At 42.0% G+C, this 19,839-nt stretch overlaps 1 protein-coding gene across 1 annotated transcript in view; it reads left to right on the plus strand.

Moving 5' to 3' along the window:
• The window catches only part of LOC132829804 (transcription factor HIVEP3), a 70,259-nt gene that overhangs the window by 33,797 nt on the left and 16,623 nt on the right, over positions 1-19,839 (plus strand). Inside the window, exon 3 of the mRNA XM_060847168.1 lies at positions 13,406-13,581. Within this exon, the coding sequence (XP_060703151.1) occupies positions 13,406-13,581 (176 nt within the window). The remainder of the gene's footprint in view (positions 1-13,405; positions 13,582-19,839) is intronic.

Genomic DNA, 19,839 nt, shown 5'->3' on the forward strand with positions numbered 1-19,839 from the left:
ATCATAGTGCAAAGAAGGCTGTTCCTTCCTTTGTTACATTAGAGAATGACCGAGGGTTCTTTTATCCATGCATGACTTATTTTTTCTATTCAAAGACAGCTCCTGAGTATAACGCAGCACGCTCCAACTTTCCATTCAATGATTGTTCCAGATTTTCATCAGTGCCAAGTTGCTGTCACTTTGCTGGGAGTCCAGGCTCTAGATGTGTCTAGCACCAAGCACCACTTTGTCTAGTGTGCCACTGTTTTTATAGCACTTGGCTAATTAGTCTGGGATTCCCGAACCAATAGTGGAGAGGTGGATTCTCAATACCTTGAGCTACTATTTCACCTATAACCTGTGGTTAGATTTAACGTTTTACACTGCGGAGGTGAGTGAAGAATTTTTCAGGCTGCTTTTGCAACTGTGCACTAAGAGTAAGAAGTTTGTCCATGCAAGTCACCATTAAGTAAAGATGACCGTGTCATGAGCTGACTATTCAGAGAAGAGTATGAATGTAGAACCCCAACCCCCCCAAAAAAGTTTCAGTACCACATATATTTGAAACTTACAAGACTGATACTTTTGTTTAGAAGGGAGTTGGCATTAGTATAAATAATTGAGTTGACATATTGTTCAGCCATAAACAACTAAACACCAGAGCAAGCCTGGAAGGACAGAATGGCCTCCTCCTGCTCGTCATGTTCCCTCTGTGTGTGGCTAATCTTGTATGGTATAATTGTCAATGATTGCAGTAAGTGTTTAGAATTAGAATGTCATAAACCACCATCATATACAGGTACTTCACTTTCTCAGACTTGAAATGCCAGTTTACTTCATGGTTTAGAACATTGGACTAATGCATCATCTTAACCTGCAATTTGAAAAGTAGTGTTTGATTCACCATGTCCTTTTGGAATCTTTGCCAGATCTGTTTTTTGACACTGATACTGAACAATCCAAACATGTTGCATAGTTGTGGCTGTGTGAGAGCAAGCTCCACTGTTTTTGCTAAAACCACATCCCTAATGAAGCAACATTTCAGGTTAGGAAGTGGTGAGAAGTGATGGGACCAGCAATCTTCAACATTGCGGGTGACACAGTGGCTCCGTGGTTAGCACTACGGTTTCACAGCACCAGGAACCTGGATTCAATTCCAGCCTCTGGCGACTGTCTGTGTGGAGTTTGTCACATTCTCCCCGTGTCTGAGTGGATTTCCTCTGGGTTCTCAGATTTCCTCCCACACTCCAAAGATGTGCAGGTTAGGTGAATTGGCTGTGGCAAATTGCCCATAGTGTTCAGGGATGTGTAGGTTAGGTGCATTAGTTAGGGGTAAGTGTAGCGCAATAGGGTAGGGAAATGAGTCTGGGTTGGTTACTCTTCGGAGGATTGGTGTGGACTTGTTGGGCCTAATGGCCTGTTTCCACACTGTAGGGATTCTATGATTGCGATGCCCACACCATTTAGTGTGACGGATGGGGAAGAGGTTAATTCCAAAATCCTTCGGACCAGCTTTTGATATTGAAAAATGCAAAACATAAAGGGAATAGAATATCTTAAAAAGAAAACCTCATCTCCCAAATAAAGTTCTACATCTGTCACAGTGTAGATGTGATCTATCGAAGCTAACGTTGCTTTAAAAATAAGAATGTATTAAACTCATCATCTGTGATCCTCTTGTTTAACATACAGGATTTGACACTGGGGCAGGTTTAAACCAGAGCACCCACAGACAATCTGATGGGATCTGGTGAAGGATTGCTTAACATCCAAACCAATTTACACTTTGTTGGATTTGGTGAAGGCAATATTGGACAGTTTGCACTTGGCAAGTTGCGTTGGAGTTGCCCCCTCGGCTATCTGTTTGCAGTTTGGCTGAGGAGTACCTGTATGTGGACATGGAGTGACCTATGTTCCCTCTCACCTTTCCTGCCATTGTGCAAACCATGAGGTTGTGCACAACAGTAACATGTGGTGCTGGAAGTCCAAGCATGGCATGTCTATCTGTGCATACAGACCCTCCATGTGGCTGCACAGCCACACAGCTTAGAGGAAACGTTGCTAGTGAGAACAGAGCAAAATACACCCAATGATAAAACGTAGGAACAGAAGTAGGCCGCTCAACCCATCATGTCAACTCTGCCATTCAATGAGATCATGACCGAGCTGGTATTCCTCCGCTCCACTTTCCTGCCTTTTCTCCATAACCCGCTATTGATTATACATCTTTATATCTCAGTCTTGAATATGCTTCAAAACTCCTCTTCAGTAAAATAGAAATCTACAGATTCAGTTCCCTTCTGAGAGAAGCAATCCCTTTTATCTCTGTCCTAACCAGGTGACCCATTTTGGGAAGGATTATGGCTCTCTGGTCCTAGACTCTCCCTGAAGAGGAAACAACTTTTCTAAATCTACTTTGTCAAAGTCCCCTAAGAATCTTGTGTTTCGATAAGGTTGCCTCTTCTTCTAAATTTAAATGAGTACGGACCCAGTCCATGCCATCTCTCCTCATAGGAAAATCCCTCCATCCACGCAATCAACCCAGTGTATCTTGCCTAGGCTGTACCCAATGCTAGTATATATTTCCTTAGATAAGGAGACCAAACTATTCATAGTATTCTAGGCATGTTCTAACTTTAATGTTTCATGTAATTTTAGCAAGACATTCCCTATTTTTACATTCCATTCTCTTTTTTGAGTTAAAGGTCAATATTCCATTGCCTTCCCCACTGAGCTTATATGCTTGGTTTTGATGATTCATGCACAAGGACCCCCCCTCATCCCCATACCTCTATGCTGCATCTTTCTGCCGTCCTGACTAATGTTCGGCTCCTCAAACCGTCCTGCCAAAGTGTATAACTGACATTTTTCCACATTATATTCCATCTGCCGATTCTTTTGCCCACTTGCTTAACATGTTTATATCCCTCTGCAGACCCTCACCACTTGCCTTTCCACCTACTTCTATGTCATTCGCAAACCTGGTGATGGTACATTCACTTTGCTCATCCAAGTCATTCTTAAATATTTAAAGAATTGCAGCATTGTGTTACAGGTTGCCATCCTGAGAATGCTCCTTTATCCCAATTCTGTCTTCTGTTGGATAACAATTAATTGTTAATGATAATATATTACCCCAAAAACGTGTTATGTAACCTTCTGTGCGGTTTCTTGTCAAATGCCTATTGGAGGATGGCGCGATGGCTCAGTGGTTAGCACTGCTGCCTCACAACACCAGGGTCCTGGGTTTGAATCCAGCCTCGGGTGACTGTGCAAACTCCACACATTCTCCCCATGTCTGTGTGGGTTTCCTCCAGGTGCTCCAGTTTCCCCTCTCAATCCAAAGACGTGCAAGTTAGGTGATTTGGCCATGCTAAATTGCCCATAGTGTTCAAGGATGTGTAGGCTAGGTGTATTAGTCAGAGGTAAATATAGGATAGTAGGGGAATGGGTCGGGATGGATTATTCTTCGGAAGGTCAGTGTGGACTTATTGGGCCGAACGGCCTGTTTCCACACCATAGGTATTCTATGGAATTCAAAATATATTACACCTACTGGTTACCTTTACCTATCCTGCTTGTCACCTCCTCAAAGTATTTTAATACATTAGTCAGGCATGGTATCGCCTTTACAAAGCTGCGCTGACTCTTCTGTTTGATTTATATTCTGTATTCTTAAATGATGTGCACTGCATCCTTTGCTGCAATCTTTCACATTTTTCCAAAGATGGATATTAAGCTAATCTGTCTATAATTAAATGTTTTTATCTCCTTCCCTTTTGAATAAAGGTCTTGCATTGCCAGTTTCCCAATCTGCTGAGATATTTCTAGAATCTAAGGATTCTTGGAAGATTACTAACAGTGCACCCATTCTCTCTATAGCTATTCTCTTCATCATTCTAGGATGCAGTCCATCAAATCGAGGAGTCTTATCAGCCTTTAGTCCCTTTATTTTCCATAGTACTTTATCTCCAGTGACAGTTATTGTATTTATTTCTTCTTTTCCTTTTGCTCCTTGATTATTTGGAATGCTATTAGTGTCTTCTACCATGAAAACTAATGCAAAGTATTTATTCAACTCCTCTGCCATGACTATTTCTCCGGCCTTATTCTGTGAGGGGCCCATGTTCACTTTGGTCTGAAACTTCTTTTTTAAGAAGCTCTTCTGATCCATTTTGATATTACTTGCTAGTTGACACTCAAAGTTTATTTTCTCCCTCTTTTTGCTATTTTTTTCATCATCTTTGTTGATTTTTTAAAAAAATAACCTTGCCTAAACCTCTGGCTTATCATTAATCTTTTCAACATTGTATGCTTTCTCTTTCAATTTGTTGCTATCATTAACTTCCTTGTTTAACCGTGGGTGGTTTATCCCCTTTTGAGAATCTTCCTTCTTCACTGGGATATATCTTTGCTGTGTGTCATGAACTGACATTGTTCAACAGTCATTTTTGACTAAACTCCTTTCCCAGTTCACTCCAGCCAAATCTGTTCACACTCCTTTGTAATTACCCTCGTAAGTTTAGCACAATTGTTTCAGACCCAAATTCTGGAAACCTGGAATAAAACCGACATATGGGAAATACGCAAATGGCCAAGCAGCATATGTGGAGAAGGAAACAGAGTTAGCCTTTCAGACCAATGATTTGGATCAAAACTCAAAAGTTAGAAGTTAAACAACAGTCCAGACATGGAGATAAGATATGGGGAGAGAAAGAAAGAACACAGGGGAATGGATGTAATAGAGTGAAGAACAAAAATGGTTAAATGTCAAAAGAGATTATGGAATGAGAGAAAAAGACAGTATGTAGGACAAAACAATCAACTAAACCTGGGGCTAAAAGAGGTATAAGTGGCAGCTGCAGAATCATCACCACGTGATCAAGGTGTAAAGTTGTTAAACTCCAAATTGAGATTGGGGCAATGTTGGAGGTCAAGGACAGAGAGGTCCAGGTGGAAATGGGAAATACTCAGCAAAATGATTACCCAATCTGTGTTTGATCACCCAGTCTGGAGGAGCATAAATTGTGAGCGATGAACACCATTATATAAAAGGTTACATACATCATTTCACTTGCAATGACCTATACCTCTTTTTTTCCCTGGATAGCCAAACACAGAACATACCACAATAAACTTTGTGAAGCTCACATCATTGAAATGACATCTGACGTGAATCCTGATCCCGGTGCTTGAGAGTTGAACCGTTTTATTTGCATGATCACATGGGACTTTGATGTTCTCATTTTCAATGTTTACTTTACAGTGTTTTTTTTAATAATGCTCTGAGACCATATCCAACAAAAACCACACCCCAAAACAAATCTGTCAGTGTTGTCGCATTTATTCAGAGCTTGTAGTTACTCTGCAGAGGAGAGAGGTTGATATTAAATTGGAGTGAAGATTACTCAGGATGAAACATTGCTGTAATGCAGTGAAGAAAATTATAGCCCTGACCTTGCAGATTATTAAAGATTGTGTGTAACACAGTCTTCAGCTAACAGACTTGAGATGCACACTTGAAACTAGTCGAGGGTGGAACTCTGCTGTCAATTTAGGATTTTACGAAGTGCAAAATGTTTAGTCATTGGTGCAAGTTTTAGTTAGTTTTGAGACTATAGCCCAAACAAGCACTTAGTGGTGATTCCACTGAGTATTTGCTTCTGATGAATGTCAGTCAGTTAGCATTGTTATTGAAACAGTGCAGTCGTACAGCAGTATGTACATTGGCAGAATGGTGTGACATTGAATCATTCACATCCCCTTCTTCACACTGCTTCCCTGCAGGAATTGAAAAATAAAGAGAAAATCTTTCATTTCAAAGAAGCTAGTCTCAGAGGGCAGTTCTAGACACGTGGGAGATTTTCCATCATCCAGCCTCTTGACTGGAGAAAGGAGATTAACATATGACACTGCTTCACAAGAAAAGGGAAATGAAGAAACACACTAGTTTGAATAGAAAAGTCCCACCTTTATTTTGTCCGTTAGTAGTGTCAGTTTGTGGCTGTCTACCCTGTAAATATCTTATGCTTCAGAGTAAACTCTAATGCTAGCGCATTATTCAAGGACCAGTCAACTATGGGAGGTCTCATTCTTTCAATGAGCCTTAAAGCTGGGCCTTATCCTCCATTTGATCCAATGGTTCGGGTGGCTGTTTATTGGAGAAGGGAATAAACTTCTTCGAGCTCAGCAGAGTAATTAGTCGTCCATTTCATGACTATTTCTGGCATCATGCTGTGCTAAATGAGATCCCTTTTTGGTCTTATTACCTTACTCACTGCAAGTGATAGTTTGTGCCTCTTGTTGAACAGTGTTTGCATTAGAAGGTAACCCTCTGAAACTCCCCATCACCCTGAAGGTTGGTTGAAGTGAAACAAATAAATAAGCCTTCCCCCCCTCTCTCATTATTCCCAGTTCAGTTGCTAAAACTTAGTAGATCCAGAAATTATTGACCTACTAACAGTTTGCATAGACTCTAATTATGAACAGTAGACAAAGCAGAGCAGGGCTTTAAGCATCTATGGAGCTGTATCTTGACATTTTCAGAAAAGAAGAAGGGAAGAGTTGGGACACAACATAGTTAAATCTATGTGAGCCGGATCATTCAGCCAGCCACCTCTTTACCTCTCCCATAAAATAGATAAATACCCCACCCAAGCACTCTCCAGGCAAACCCGGAATGCCTATCATTAAGAAAAACAAGGAGGAAATACCCACATTACTGCCTGCAAGATCCCTTCCAATTCATTCTCACACTACCCTGACTCGGGACCACTTTGTGGTCCCTTCGCTGTCAATGTGAAGCAAAGTGCAGAAACCCCCATCTCTGACAGTATTCTGTATACCCGTGCCAAATGGATTGCCATGGTTCAAGAAGGCAGCTGGTCACCACCACCTATAGGGGCAATTTGGAATGGGCAATAAATCCACACCTTGCCAATAAGGCCACATCCTATGAATAAATGGGGGGTGGAGGGGAACGGAATATCTATGAAAATTCTTCTTTCACAGAGGTCAGGAACTCTGACAAAACCATTCAAGGTGAAATATGGCGAAAATGCTTAGAGCTTATTTGACAATGCTCACTCTGTTGTCAGTTAAAACAGTCACTGTCTGCTGATGCATATATAATTTGCTGACTCAAAAGCAGAGCACAGATACAGATGGTGTGCCGTACTGTAAACCCCCTTTGTGCAACCCAGAGCTAAAATAAAGAACCTTGTGTCATTGCATTTGTTTGTCTGATGCAAATGATATGAAAATATTAGAACTGCAACCCAAGAAAAAATAGCTTCACAGTTGCATCTGTTGCCCTTCTGAGCAGTAAGATCTCATTCAAGAAAGAGTTTGGTATCTACAGTTATACCAAAGACTGGCTGAAAGCCCAAAGAGAAAGGGAAATGTTTCAGGGGAAGTATTCAGTAGTTTCACAGTCAGTGCTTCTGTTTGCATTATAACGGTGAGTGAAAAGTGCCAGGCTTGTTTAAAGCCCTCCCTCACCAACTGATATTCTTGAAGGTGGGATGGGGGAGAAATGTGTCAATTGTAAGGCTTTATCTTGTCATCCAAAGTATGCGTCTATGTTGTGATACCAGCAGGGGAGCAAAACCTGAGGAAACAAAATTTCTTTTTGCAGGGAATCGTAAAGGTTGACAAGGTGAATCACATCAAAATAAACTTTGAAGAGAAAGTCGGCGTCTGGGTTTTGCATCCAGCCAAACATAATTCAACCAAGCTGCTGGAGAGCCCATCATTTTCAGCCAGAGTTATGTTATTTTCAACACCTAAATCACAAGGTGATTTAGTGCCTGGTGTTTCACTTCAAGGGCTGTTAAATTAATGGCATGTGCTACCCCTTTGCAGTGGTTAATGTCATAGTATGATAAACTTAACGCTGGGTTAAGTGGTCAGTACACCAACTCCCAACCTCCCAGTGCACTCCCATTCCAACCAGATTGGGTTTCAGTCAGTTGGATTATTTTGAAAGGATTTCTGTCCTACTAGATAGTATACAACTCAGGAACGGCAAGTTTGTGTATTCATCTGAGGGGTGTCTGGCTGTGAAGTGTGGGAAGAGAGATATATGTGAGATTTTGATGTGGTATTTGTGGATTGTGGGGGGCAAGTTCATTTTTGACAGTATGGATGCATTGTTGACAAATTTAGGAAATTAGCTAAATGGGAGGAGGCAGAAGGGATGATGGGCAGGTGCTTAACCAGAGCTGAAAAATGTGTTGCTGGAAAAGCGCAGCAGGTTAGGCAGCATCAAAGGAGCAGGAGAATCGATGTTTCGGGCATAAGCCCTTCTTCAGGAATGAGGAGGATGTGCCAAACAGGCTAAGTTAAAAGGTAGGGAGGAGGGACTTGGGTTAGGGGTGTTGGGAATGCGATAGGTGGAAGGAGGTTAAGGTGAGGGTGATAGGCCGGAGAGGGGGTGGGAGCGGAGAGGTCGGGAAGAAGATTGCAGCTCAAGAAGGCAGTGCTGAGTCCGAGGGTTGAGACTGAGAAAAGGTGGGGGGAGGGAAAATGAGGAAGCTGGAGAAATCAGCATTCATCCCTTGTGGTTGGAGGGTTCCTAGGCAGAAGATGAGGCGCTCTTCCTCCAGGTGTCGTGTTGCCATGGTCTGGCGATGGAGGAGGCCAAGGACCTTCATGTCCTTGGTGGAGTGGGAGGGGGAGTTAAAGTGTTCAGCCACAGGGCAGTTGGGTTAGTTGGTGCAGGTGTCCCAGAGGTGTTCTCTGAAATGTTCCGCAAGTAGGTGGCATGTCTCTCCAATGTAGAGGAGGCCACATCGGATGCAGTGCATCCTTCCATATCCATCACAAATTCACCTGCACCTCTACACACATCATTTACTGCATCCGCTGCACCCAATATGGCCTCCTATACATTGGGGAGACAGGTCGCCTATTTGCGGAACGTTTCAGAGAACACCTCTGGGACACCCACACCAACCAACCCAACCGCCCCGTGGCTGAACACTTTAACTCCCCCTCCCACTCTGCCAAAGACATGCAGGTCCTTGGCCTCCTCCATCGCCAGACCATGGCAACACGACGTCTGGAGGAAGAGCGCCTCATCTTCCGCCTAGGAACCCTCCAACCACAAGGGATGAATACAGATTTCTCCAGCTTCCTCATTTCCCTCCCCCCACCTTATCTCAGTCCCAACCCTCGGACTCAGCAACACCTTCTTGACCTGCAATCTTCTTCCCGACCTCTCCGCCCCCACTCCCTCTCCGGCCTGTCACCCTCACCTTAACCTCCTTCCACCTATCGCATTCCCAACGCCCCTCCTCCTACCTTTTATCTTAGCCTGCTTGGCACACTCTCCTCATTCCTGAAGAAGGGCTTATGCCCGAAACGTCGATTCTCCTGCTCCTTTAATGCTGCCTGACCTGCTGCTCTTTTCCAGCAACACATTTTTCAGCTCTGATCTCCAGCATCTGCAAACCTCACTTTCTCCTAGGTGCTTAACCAGCTCAACATGATTCAATGTTCCTACAAGGATCTGTGTTAAGGTTACAAGGACTCACCATGTTTATAACAACTTAACAGATGGGATAGAAGGCTACAAATTCATATCTGCAGAAAGCACAAAGAAAGGCATTACTGTAAGCAGCGTAAGTAAAATAAAATTACTGAGAGATATTAATGAATGGATTGAATAGAAATCCTTTGACAAATATATCTCAATGCAGATAGATGAGGTCCTGCAATTTGGGCCTAAGAAGGATAAAAATAGTACTTTCTAAATGTTGAAAACATGAATAAATGTTAGTTCTAAGAGATTGGTGTGGTTGGGTTCAGATATATAGATCGTAAAATGCCAGGATTCAGATAAAGGTTAATGGAACACTGGCCTTTGTAGGTGGAGGACTATGAAACAAGAGGGAGAGTAGTTCTGAGACAATTCAACTGCATCTAGATTAGAATACACTGGGGAAAGGTGGTGATTGACACAAGGGCAACCAGGTGGACATCACAGAATGACTTCTCTGATTCAGGCTGTTAATCCAGTCCAGTCTAGGAGCCCTGGTTCACAGATATAAACAGGAGTGTCACGGGTTCTGTTCACTCTGAGAGCTGGCTCTGAGGGAGCTGGCTCAGTGTCAAAGACTTTCCATGTGTAATAGAGGGTGAGTTAGTGACTGGATATCAGCTTCTGTGGAGTTATTCTGTGGTGATGAGACAAAAGCACACTTCTGAAGAAATTCACTCATGACAGTCATCCTTGAGTTGGGATAAGCATTTCTGCTATTGATTGGATTAGATTAGATTATTTACAGTGTGGAAACAGGCCCTTCGGCCCAACAAAGTCCACACCGACCCGCCGAAGCGTATATCACCCAGACCCATATTCCTACATTTACCCCTTCACCTAACACTACGGGCAATTTAGCATGGCCAATTCACCTGACCTGCACATTTTTGGATTGTGGGAGGAAACCGGAGCACCCGGAGGAAACCCACGCAGACAGTGTGCAAACTCCACACAGTCAGTCGCCTGAGGCGGGAATTGAACCCGGGTCTCTGGCGCTGTGAGGCAGCAGTGCTAACCACTGTGCCACCGTGCCGCCCATTATACTGTCATTTGGGAAGCTTGACTCATTCTATCCTGTGGTTGAAGACTGGGCCCACTAAGTTGAAAGAATGCATTGTTTTTTCTTGGTAAATGACATTGGGGCAGATGAAAAGCAATGAGTAATTCACCTGACAGCTTGTGGACCCACAGCTGTTTCAACTATTAGGAGCCTAACTTTCCCTGAGGCACCAGATATGAAAACCTTTCAGGAGTTGACAGATTTAGTTCAGGAATATTACAACTCCAAGCCTCCTTTAATTCTGAGATGCTAAGGCTTTCTTTTAGCAATTCAAGAATCAGGGGAATCTGTATCAGGATGTTTGACTAGATTAAGATGACTGGCAGAGGTGTGTAACTTTGGTTTAAACCTTAATGAGATGCTGTGACACTGTTTGGTACATAGGATTAATGATGTAACCATACAAAAGCTCCTCCTAGCTAAAGCCCAACTGGCCTTCAAACAGTCACTACAATTGGCTTTATCATTGGAAAATGTAGCAAGTGGAGCTCAAGGGTTGTGGGGTATTCCAATGCAAGTAGATGTTCTCGCCAGGCTGACTGAACTTGGAGAACACCACTTGGGTGAAGGCAAATTGCACAGACTCACTCAGGACATATCCTGAACAGAGGGCCTGTAGGTCAACCCACAGCAAAACCCTAAAATAAAGCCAAGCCTCAGTCATGCACGTAGAATTATCTTCAGGATCTGGGCCATTTTAGTTGCTGCTGGTCTTCAGGCAGCAAGATTCCTATTAGACCTAAACTGAGTAAGAAAACTCATAGGCCAGTATCCAGAAAAATGTACACCCTGGAAAGTCTGCCTGCATCTAGTTTGGAATAGTTAAATTGCTTAGCAGTTGTCCAAGTCAGAACCAATCAAAATAAACGTCTGGTTAAATAGTCACCCAGTTCTAATGATGGTTGATACCAGCATGGATATTTCAGTGATCACAAAACCAGTCTTTAACAAAATGTGCTCTGGACTCCAATCCTCAAATTTGTACGAGACCTCGGCTGGACTATGAACCTATTCCAGGAAACATTTACAGATTAGGCGTACAACTTTGGGTCCAGTCTTTTATGAGAAGCAATTGGTTCAGTTATCACTGATTGTAGTAAAATACTCGGACCCACGCTTGATGAGGCAACGTAGATTGAGAAAGATTCACTTGGATTGGTTCAACGTTTCTTGATTAGACAATGGCTGCCCATGTGAAGTCCTAAACAAATACCTGGAAGTTTTTCAGGAAAGTCGAGGGACTATCAGAGGAGCCAAGGCCACCTTGCGTGTTGACCAAGAAGCAATTCCACAATTCTGCAAGGCCCGCCCGGTGCCAATCGCCTTTTGGGCAAAAGTTGAGGCAGGAATCAGGAGGCTGGAAAGTGAAGGAATCATCAAACCAGTCCAGTTTGCGGAATGGGCAGCACCAATTGTGAAGCCTGACATATTGATTTGCCTTTGTGAGGATTTTAAACAAACAGTAAACCATTTTTGCAGCTGGATAAATACCCAATCCCTCACATAGAAGATTTATACATTAAGCTGGTGGGGGGAGGGGTCTGCCCTTCACAAAGCTGGACATGACCCATGCGCAGTTGCAATTACGGTTAGATGAGGATTCCCAGAAGTATGCTAAATTAATACCCATTAGGGTTTGTGCCAATATATGAGACTGCCATTTCAGGTATTGTCGGCCTGTGCAATTTTTCAGCAGATGATGGAGAACATTTCACAAGGGTCTACCCCCCAGGTCACCATTTTTGTAGATAATGTGCTAATAACAGAGAAGACCAATTAGAAGCATGTAAATATTTCTCCAAGGCAGGTGTGTATGTTAGAATGTGAAAATGTGTGTTTGTTTTGATTTAAGGTTTTTAAGTTATTTAGAGGAATGGATCTGGGAGCAGATCGAGCAAAAGAATTTTTTTTTTGCTGCTTGGGGAGCCTAAAACTAGAAGATTTAGTCTGTAAGTAGGCGCCAGAATCTTTCATGATTGAAACTAGGATTCATTTCTTCACACAAAAGGTGGTAGAAATTTCAAACTGTCTTCCACGAAGAAATACATTTTATCTTGGATGTGACCTTAAATGGAGGCCTGCCCCACCTGATCTATTAGATCCTCTGGTACTGTTTTGAAGAAGAGCAGAGGCTCATATTTTATCCAGAACTAAGAGCACCTAAACTGATTATTTCACTGTTACCACATAATTGTTTGTTGGAGTTTGCAGTGTAAAAATTGTCATTTCCTACATTGAAACAGTGACTACAATTCAAAAGGTATGTCAGTGGATGTAAAAAGGTTTGAGCCATCCAATTGTCATGAAAAGCACTATATAAGTGTAAGAGTTCTTTTCTAACTGCTTAACACTAGTGTCATTCTTCAAGAGAAGGGAAAGTCCGGCCAAAGTTTATATTGGACATTACTCTTGTATTGGCTTCGAGTGTAGCTTTGATTTCTCCTTTTTAAATGGATTGAAAAGTCTACTCAGTGTACAGCCAATATCATTCAAGTCTGGGTCCATAGCAGCTTACTATTTTAATAACAGGAGTTCCAACGCGTTGCACCAAATGCTCTTTAAGGTCCACCGCAGCCTTACTTTAGCCATTGTCACCCTTGGTCAGCTGATACTTCTTGAAGCTTCTAAGCCTACGATGTGACCCTTTTTTCTCCCGCCTCCTGCTCGCTCGGGCTTTCTCTCTCTCTTTCACTCTCTCACTCTCTCTCTCATACACACAGACACCCATGCCCCTCATCAATTGCCACCTAGCCTGCTTTTTTAAAAAGTTTTTTGGGGGGAAGATTCATTAACTGTTGTATTTTTGTATATTGTTTCTGTAGGTATAAGTCCAATGAAGATTATGTTTATGTGCGAGGGCGGGGAAGGGGAAAGTATGTGTGCGAGGAATGTGGAATTCGCTGCAAGAAACCCAGCATGCTGAAGAAACACATTCGCACACACACAGACCTCCGGCCATACGTCTGCAACTATTGTAACTTTGCCTTCAAAACCAAAGGTGAGAAAGTCTTTTCTCTTTCTTGCGCCTCAAAATCTGAAGTCACGCCCCACATCCTGTGCCCATTTCCACACCTCTCCAAAGACAAGACCTGAGAGTTGCCACAACATGTCTGATCCTTGGTGACCATCACCATGGGAATGACTGGTGGGAATCCCCGTCACACACGGCAGTGAGGTCAAGACCTAGTCTCTGTCTGCTGAGACAGCTGACCTCCACTTTATGTGGAAAGGGAAGTGCTAAAAATGGCAGAGTGGCTGGATGGCACGTGGGTTCAGTGGGAGCTTAGTTTTGCTGTTGTTCACAGCAACAATGACTGTCATTTGTGGCATAATGAATGCAGTAAAATGTCACAAGATCATTTTCAAACAATTGCAAGCAATGTTAAGAAGAATTTTAGGACAGATGTCCAAAAGTTTAGTCAAAGAAATAGGAGTTATTGCATATTTTAAATGAGGAGACAGATAGGCATAATTAGAGAGGGAATTCTGGAATTTTGGACCCAAGTCAGGCAGAAATCGAGATTGCATGAGAGGCTATGACTGAAGAATGCAGAGATTTCCCTGTCCCACTAGAAAGTAAAGAAAATGTGTGAGAACAAAATCTCAGTTAATTATAGAATGGCAGAAGGGTTGCAGCTCAGAAAGAGGCCTGTGTCTGTACTGAACTTCCGCAAAAACAACTCGACTGGTCTCTGAGCAGCCCTCAATATTGTTTTGAGTATGCAAAGGAGGAAGAGGACTAAACAGGAGGGTCTATCTGCTGTTTCTCACAGTGATCCCAAATTGGATTCAACCAAAGTCACTCATAACTTTAATTTTAATTTGTTTTTACCTCTGTCTCCTGAGCTAACAGTTTGGTAGATGTGGGATAGATAAATTAAAGGATATTAATGGAGCATGTAATACTGAAGGTGTGTCAACTAACTCCTTCAGAAAGGAACAGCATACATTTCTGAGAGTGGAGGAGATGAGACAGGCACAGACTGAGGGCATTCGGTGGGAATTTCTCTGAATAAAGGACTTAAATTTCTGTAGTGCTTTTCACCATTTCAGACTATTGGAAATGCTTTGCAACCAAGGATGTAGCTTTGAAGTGTAGTCACTGTTGTAATGTGGGAAATGTGGTAGCCAATTTGACCACAGTGGAGTGCAGTAAACAGCCAAGTATTAATAACCAGGCACTCTGTTTTGGTGATGTAGATTGAAGAACAAAAATTGGTCAAGACAAAGCTACATGTTTGCAGTATAGTTTCCTATTTTCATCTGCCTGAGGTGACAGTCCCCACCTCAGTTTAATGTTTCGTTCTAAAAGGCGACAAATGATGCAGCACTGGAGCGTGAGCCTGACTTGAACCTACAACCTTTTGATTCAGAGGCAAGTGTCTTACTAACAGACAGCTGCTCCTCCCAAATAATCCTAAATCCTATCCAGTGGCTTGGGCACCTCACCTGGTTCAGGGTTTGATCCCAGAGCCTAAGGCAGGTAGGTTGGTTTGAAATAGAGACAACCATGACCTCAATGAAAGGGAACTAACCAGGCAAATCTGATGCCTATAAGTCAGATCCACACCCACCCAACATGTGAATGGTATTGCTTTGCATTTGCATAACTAGCTTACCGCAGGGGGAATGGTATCATGCCATAAAGCAATAAATTGAAAATTTTGGAATGTATTTTGAAAAGTAAATATAAAGTTGCCAGTTGATGGTCTTTTTTGGAACACTTGGTAGACTGGAAGCAAAATCCAAACAGCTGTTTCAGGAAATTTAGTCTTTAACCTGAAGGCACTTGCTGTTCTAATAAAAGGTATTTTGTACTGTTTTGTTAACTGAGAGGCCCACCTGCCCTTTCGAGAGAAATAATTTTCTTTGGCAGTTTTGTCTGTCATGCGGGTGGTACACACAGGGGTACTGCCGGCTTCTATTGATCTGTGCATTCCCAGAAATTAGTGCAAATTATTAGTTCGGTGTAACTCTTTCATAACTGCAGGCTTCCACCTCTGTCACTGCAGAGAGTGTTTCCCGATGTTCATAAATGATTATGTCATTGCCATTTTTTTTCCACCAGTCAATGTATTTTGCTGTGTACATGTCAGAGGCTGAATAAACAAGTTACACAGCTGTGAATCTAGTAGTTGCAGAAAATAGAGGAAGACTTGCATTAATATAACACCTTCCATGACCTCAGGGCATCCCAAAAGTGTTTCTCAAATTTATAATTGCCTTTGAGTTTTGTAGTGTAGGAAAGGCAGCATTCAAGTTGCAGTCAGCCACCTTTCTCAAATGGCAATCTGGTAATAATGTTTTAGTGATGTTGGTTGAGGAGTAAATATTGATGAGATTGCAGAGAACTCATCTGTGCTTTGCCATTCCACTATGAGATTACTTTGGATCCATCCACGAGGGCTGAAGAGACCTTAATTCAACATCTCATCCAAAAGATAGCATTGCTAACATCGTGTCTCTCCCTTGGTTCTGCAATAGATTTGCCTACCTAGATGATGGGTTCTAAAGTCAGGAGAGCTTTACATCCATGTATTGCTGGCTCAATGAACCTTACTACCAATGCCACATTAAATATTCTCAGCAGTGAAAATATGGGCAATATGGCTGTAGTTTGCAGACTGTACCTTCTGGTGTTAAACTCTTCAATCAGTGGAAATAGTTTCTTACCATCCTTACCTTTAACTTTAACTTTAATCAAATCTCCCATTAATCTTCTAGATTTTAGAGAATACAACCGTAGTTTGGGTAATTTCTCCTCAGAATCTAAACCTTCGTGTCCAGGTATCATTTTTGTAAAACTTAATTGTACTGCATCTCAGACAGGTGTGACCTCCTTAAGGTGTTGTTCTCAGAACTGCATATGGTACTCTACCTGTAAGGTGGCTTTAAATAACTGTTGCATGTTCCTCATGCTCCTTTCTTCCCAATGTAGTCAAATAGCCCAATGACGTACTTGATGTTTGGCTGCCTGGATGCAGTGCTGAAGGCATATGTGATTGCAAAAAGCCACATCTCAACAAGATCATGGTGAATACGTTGGGCGGGTTTATATAACAGCACAAAATCTTTTTGGTGCTAAAATTAATGTACAAGTCAATCCCAAGTTCTGCTCAGAAGTACTTTGTTTGCATTTGGAGTCAGCCTCCATTATTCACCTCCAAGGTACAGGTTTTACCCCTCTCATGGATTCAAGCAGGTGATACAAGATGCATTGCCAAGAACCTGGGTGCGAGGAGTAGGCACATCCACACAGACCTGGCTGGGGTGAGCTGCAAAGAGAAATAGGTATTCCAGCAAAAAAGCTTAGAATTCTAGGTTGGTTATGAGCCAAAAGCCATAACATTTGCTAAGTCTTCAAATTACTATGTGGCAACAAGGGAATTTGGTGTTTGTGAATACTGGTGCAGTAATGAAAGGAGAGAATCTGTCCTGAAAAATTTGCCCAGGGCCAAATGCATCATGAGAACGAGAACCTGGTCTCGAGAAGCATGTGACAAGCCATTAGGATGTTAACATCATCATTGAAGTACAATGTGTATATGTACACTTAAATGTTGAATGTACCAAAAATCTCAGTTAGCTGTTGTGACCACTTTATGGATTGAAACAATGTAATGTTGCAGCAGAAGACCAAAATTGCTCAGAGACTGCAAAAAGAAAACCTTATTGTCAAATGAATGACTTTGTTGAGTTCCTTGCATTAAATGTCAAAGAAAATGAATTTGATAATTTTTAAAACATTTTGATTGTGGTTAAAAACATTTTTGAAGAGTTACTTCATTCACAAAAAGTGTCACGTATTGAATCACCGCTGTTTTGTTTTGCATTTCAAGATAGCAACCACCTACACCAGTGCTGGAGATTCATATTTTATACTCAATATATAATTCATTGTAGGGATCTTGTGCTGCAGTGATGATGTCCCTACCTCTGGAACAGGAGTGCTTGACTTAAATCCCACTTGCCCCAGAAGTGTGTAATAACTTCTCTGAATAGGTTAATTAGGAAATAAATATAATTCATAGTGTAATGCTAATGCTGTTATCTTTTGTTCAAGTCCCACTTGCTTCAGAGGAATGCCTGAACAAGTTGACTAAATATATCGATAATTTGGCCCATATTTTTGGCAGGACTTTGAGGTTTTAAACATCTTCTTACACTGTGATCTTACTTGCACTAAATAACTTCTAAACTTGCTGCTGATACAATGTTAAGACAATTCAGATATAGCTTTGCTGCCTTTCAAAAGTAGCAATTTTGTATTTCAGGTCCCCCGCATTCACAGTGTTCCTTTTAATAATGATCTTAATTACATTTCAAGAGGGTTTTGTGTCTGAAGGCAATTTATCACTGGAAAACAAACTTGTATTTTTTCCCTATTGTCCTGAAGCAGGGCTGGGGAAACTGACACGATTGTTCAGCACAAAGATTGGCTTTTACTCGATGTGAATACAGGATGAGAGGATCTTTTCCATCATAACGCTGGTCATGGTCACAAGCTAAATTAGTTCCGACAGTCTCAAATTAGGTTTCTGAAAAGCTGAGGGTCACAATTACAACAGAAGAACGGACTCAAAATAAGTGCTAATTTGACAATCCTGGTCTTTGAGATGGCCTGTGTCAGAGGGATTGTCGAGAGATGGCAATGTCACAGCTGCCTGTTAGGGTTGTTCTTTGCTCCATGTGTTCTTTGGGTGACGTTTGTGTCTGAAACAAAAAGAGAGTGTGCTGAAATAATGTCTGTGGAAGCAGGAAATTAGTTAGCATTTCAGATTAATGACCTTGTATCAGAATTATTTTGTTAACTGGTGCTGCAGTTGGCCCGTAGGTACACAGTGATGTCTACAGGTGAAAGATAAGTACAATAATCCTTTGCTTATTGTTGTATTTAAGACAGGGATAGATATGTTCTTGATTGGTAAGGGGATCAGTGATTACTGGGAGAAGGCAAGAGAATGGGTTTGAGAAACATGATCAGCCACAATCAAATGGCGGAGCATACTTGATGAGCTGGACAGCTAAATTCTGCGTTCTGTCTTGTGGTGACTGCTTTTCTGAATAACGCAACTTTAAGCAAATCGGGTTTTCTTGTTACAGCTGATACAGTTAGTTTTATAGGGCCTAAGTCTTCAGAAAAATGCATGATACCATCTACTGTCTGTCTGTAATCGAAAGAGGTTCTTTGTGGACTGCAGCTCCGTAACACATGCCATGTTCATAAATGCCATAATGTTAAAAATGGAATAAATTAAAAATTATATAAAAGAAATGTGCAAACTCTTTTTTTAATTTAATTTCTGCACAGAGCATGTCCCATTGCTGTCCTTTCTGATCATCAACCTTCCAAATTGCCAACCTTCCCACTCCCTGCTTTTCTCTCCCTTTCCCACTTGTTCTCACCATCTCCTTCCTTTTCCCAAAGACTTGCTGTAAGTGTGGGCTTGGGAAGCAGAAGCGAGTGTGAGGAATGGAAAGCAAGTGGCAAAGATAGCTACTGGGTAAGGCTGCTCCAAAATGATGCTAATCAAACCACGTAATTCTACATGAGCTCAGTACATACTGATGTCAAAACCAAAATCCTGACACTAATTGGACATACAGGCCCCACTATATTTGCAGTGTCAAATTTAGGGCAACTTAAACACGGGGGTTTGTTGTGCTATTTTGTTGAACATGTGTCAATTCTTACCCTTGCAAAGACTACGCAATGCAAAGCTGGTCAGAAAATCAGAGAATGAAGCAATACAGATACAAGGCATTCAGCCTTTCACCTTTGTGCCAGCTCTTTAAAGAACTATGCAATTAGCGCGCTCCTCTCTCCCTCGCCCGTAGCCCTGCAACCTCCTGTATTCATCCAATTCCCTTTTGAAAGCTATTTTTGAATCTGCTTTCACCCCTCTTTCTGACAACTGTTTTCCAAACTACAGCAGCTCATTGTGCACTGTAAACAGTCTCCCCCTCTCCCTTCTGGTTCTTTTGTCAATTCCTTCAGTCTTTGTTTTCTATTAACCTACCCTCCTGCCACTTAAACACAATATCTTTAATGATTTTGCTAATGCTGTTCACGATTTGAAATAATGCGATTAAATCTCCCCTTTGTCTGCTCTGGAGAGAACAGCCCCAGTCTCTCTAATCATTCCATAGACACCCTGCACCCCTGGCACTGTTCTGGTTGGAACACAATGGTCTTCTGTTGGAAGACTGCAACTGATAAAATGTGGCCGGTACTCCTGACACCAGCTCTACTGAA

The sequence above is a fragment of the Hemiscyllium ocellatum genome, chromosome 30 (genome assembly GCF_020745735.1).
Source record: "Hemiscyllium ocellatum isolate sHemOce1 chromosome 30, sHemOce1.pat.X.cur, whole genome shotgun sequence".
In the NCBI taxonomy this organism is placed as follows: Eukaryota; Metazoa; Chordata; class Chondrichthyes; order Orectolobiformes; family Hemiscylliidae; genus Hemiscyllium; species Hemiscyllium ocellatum.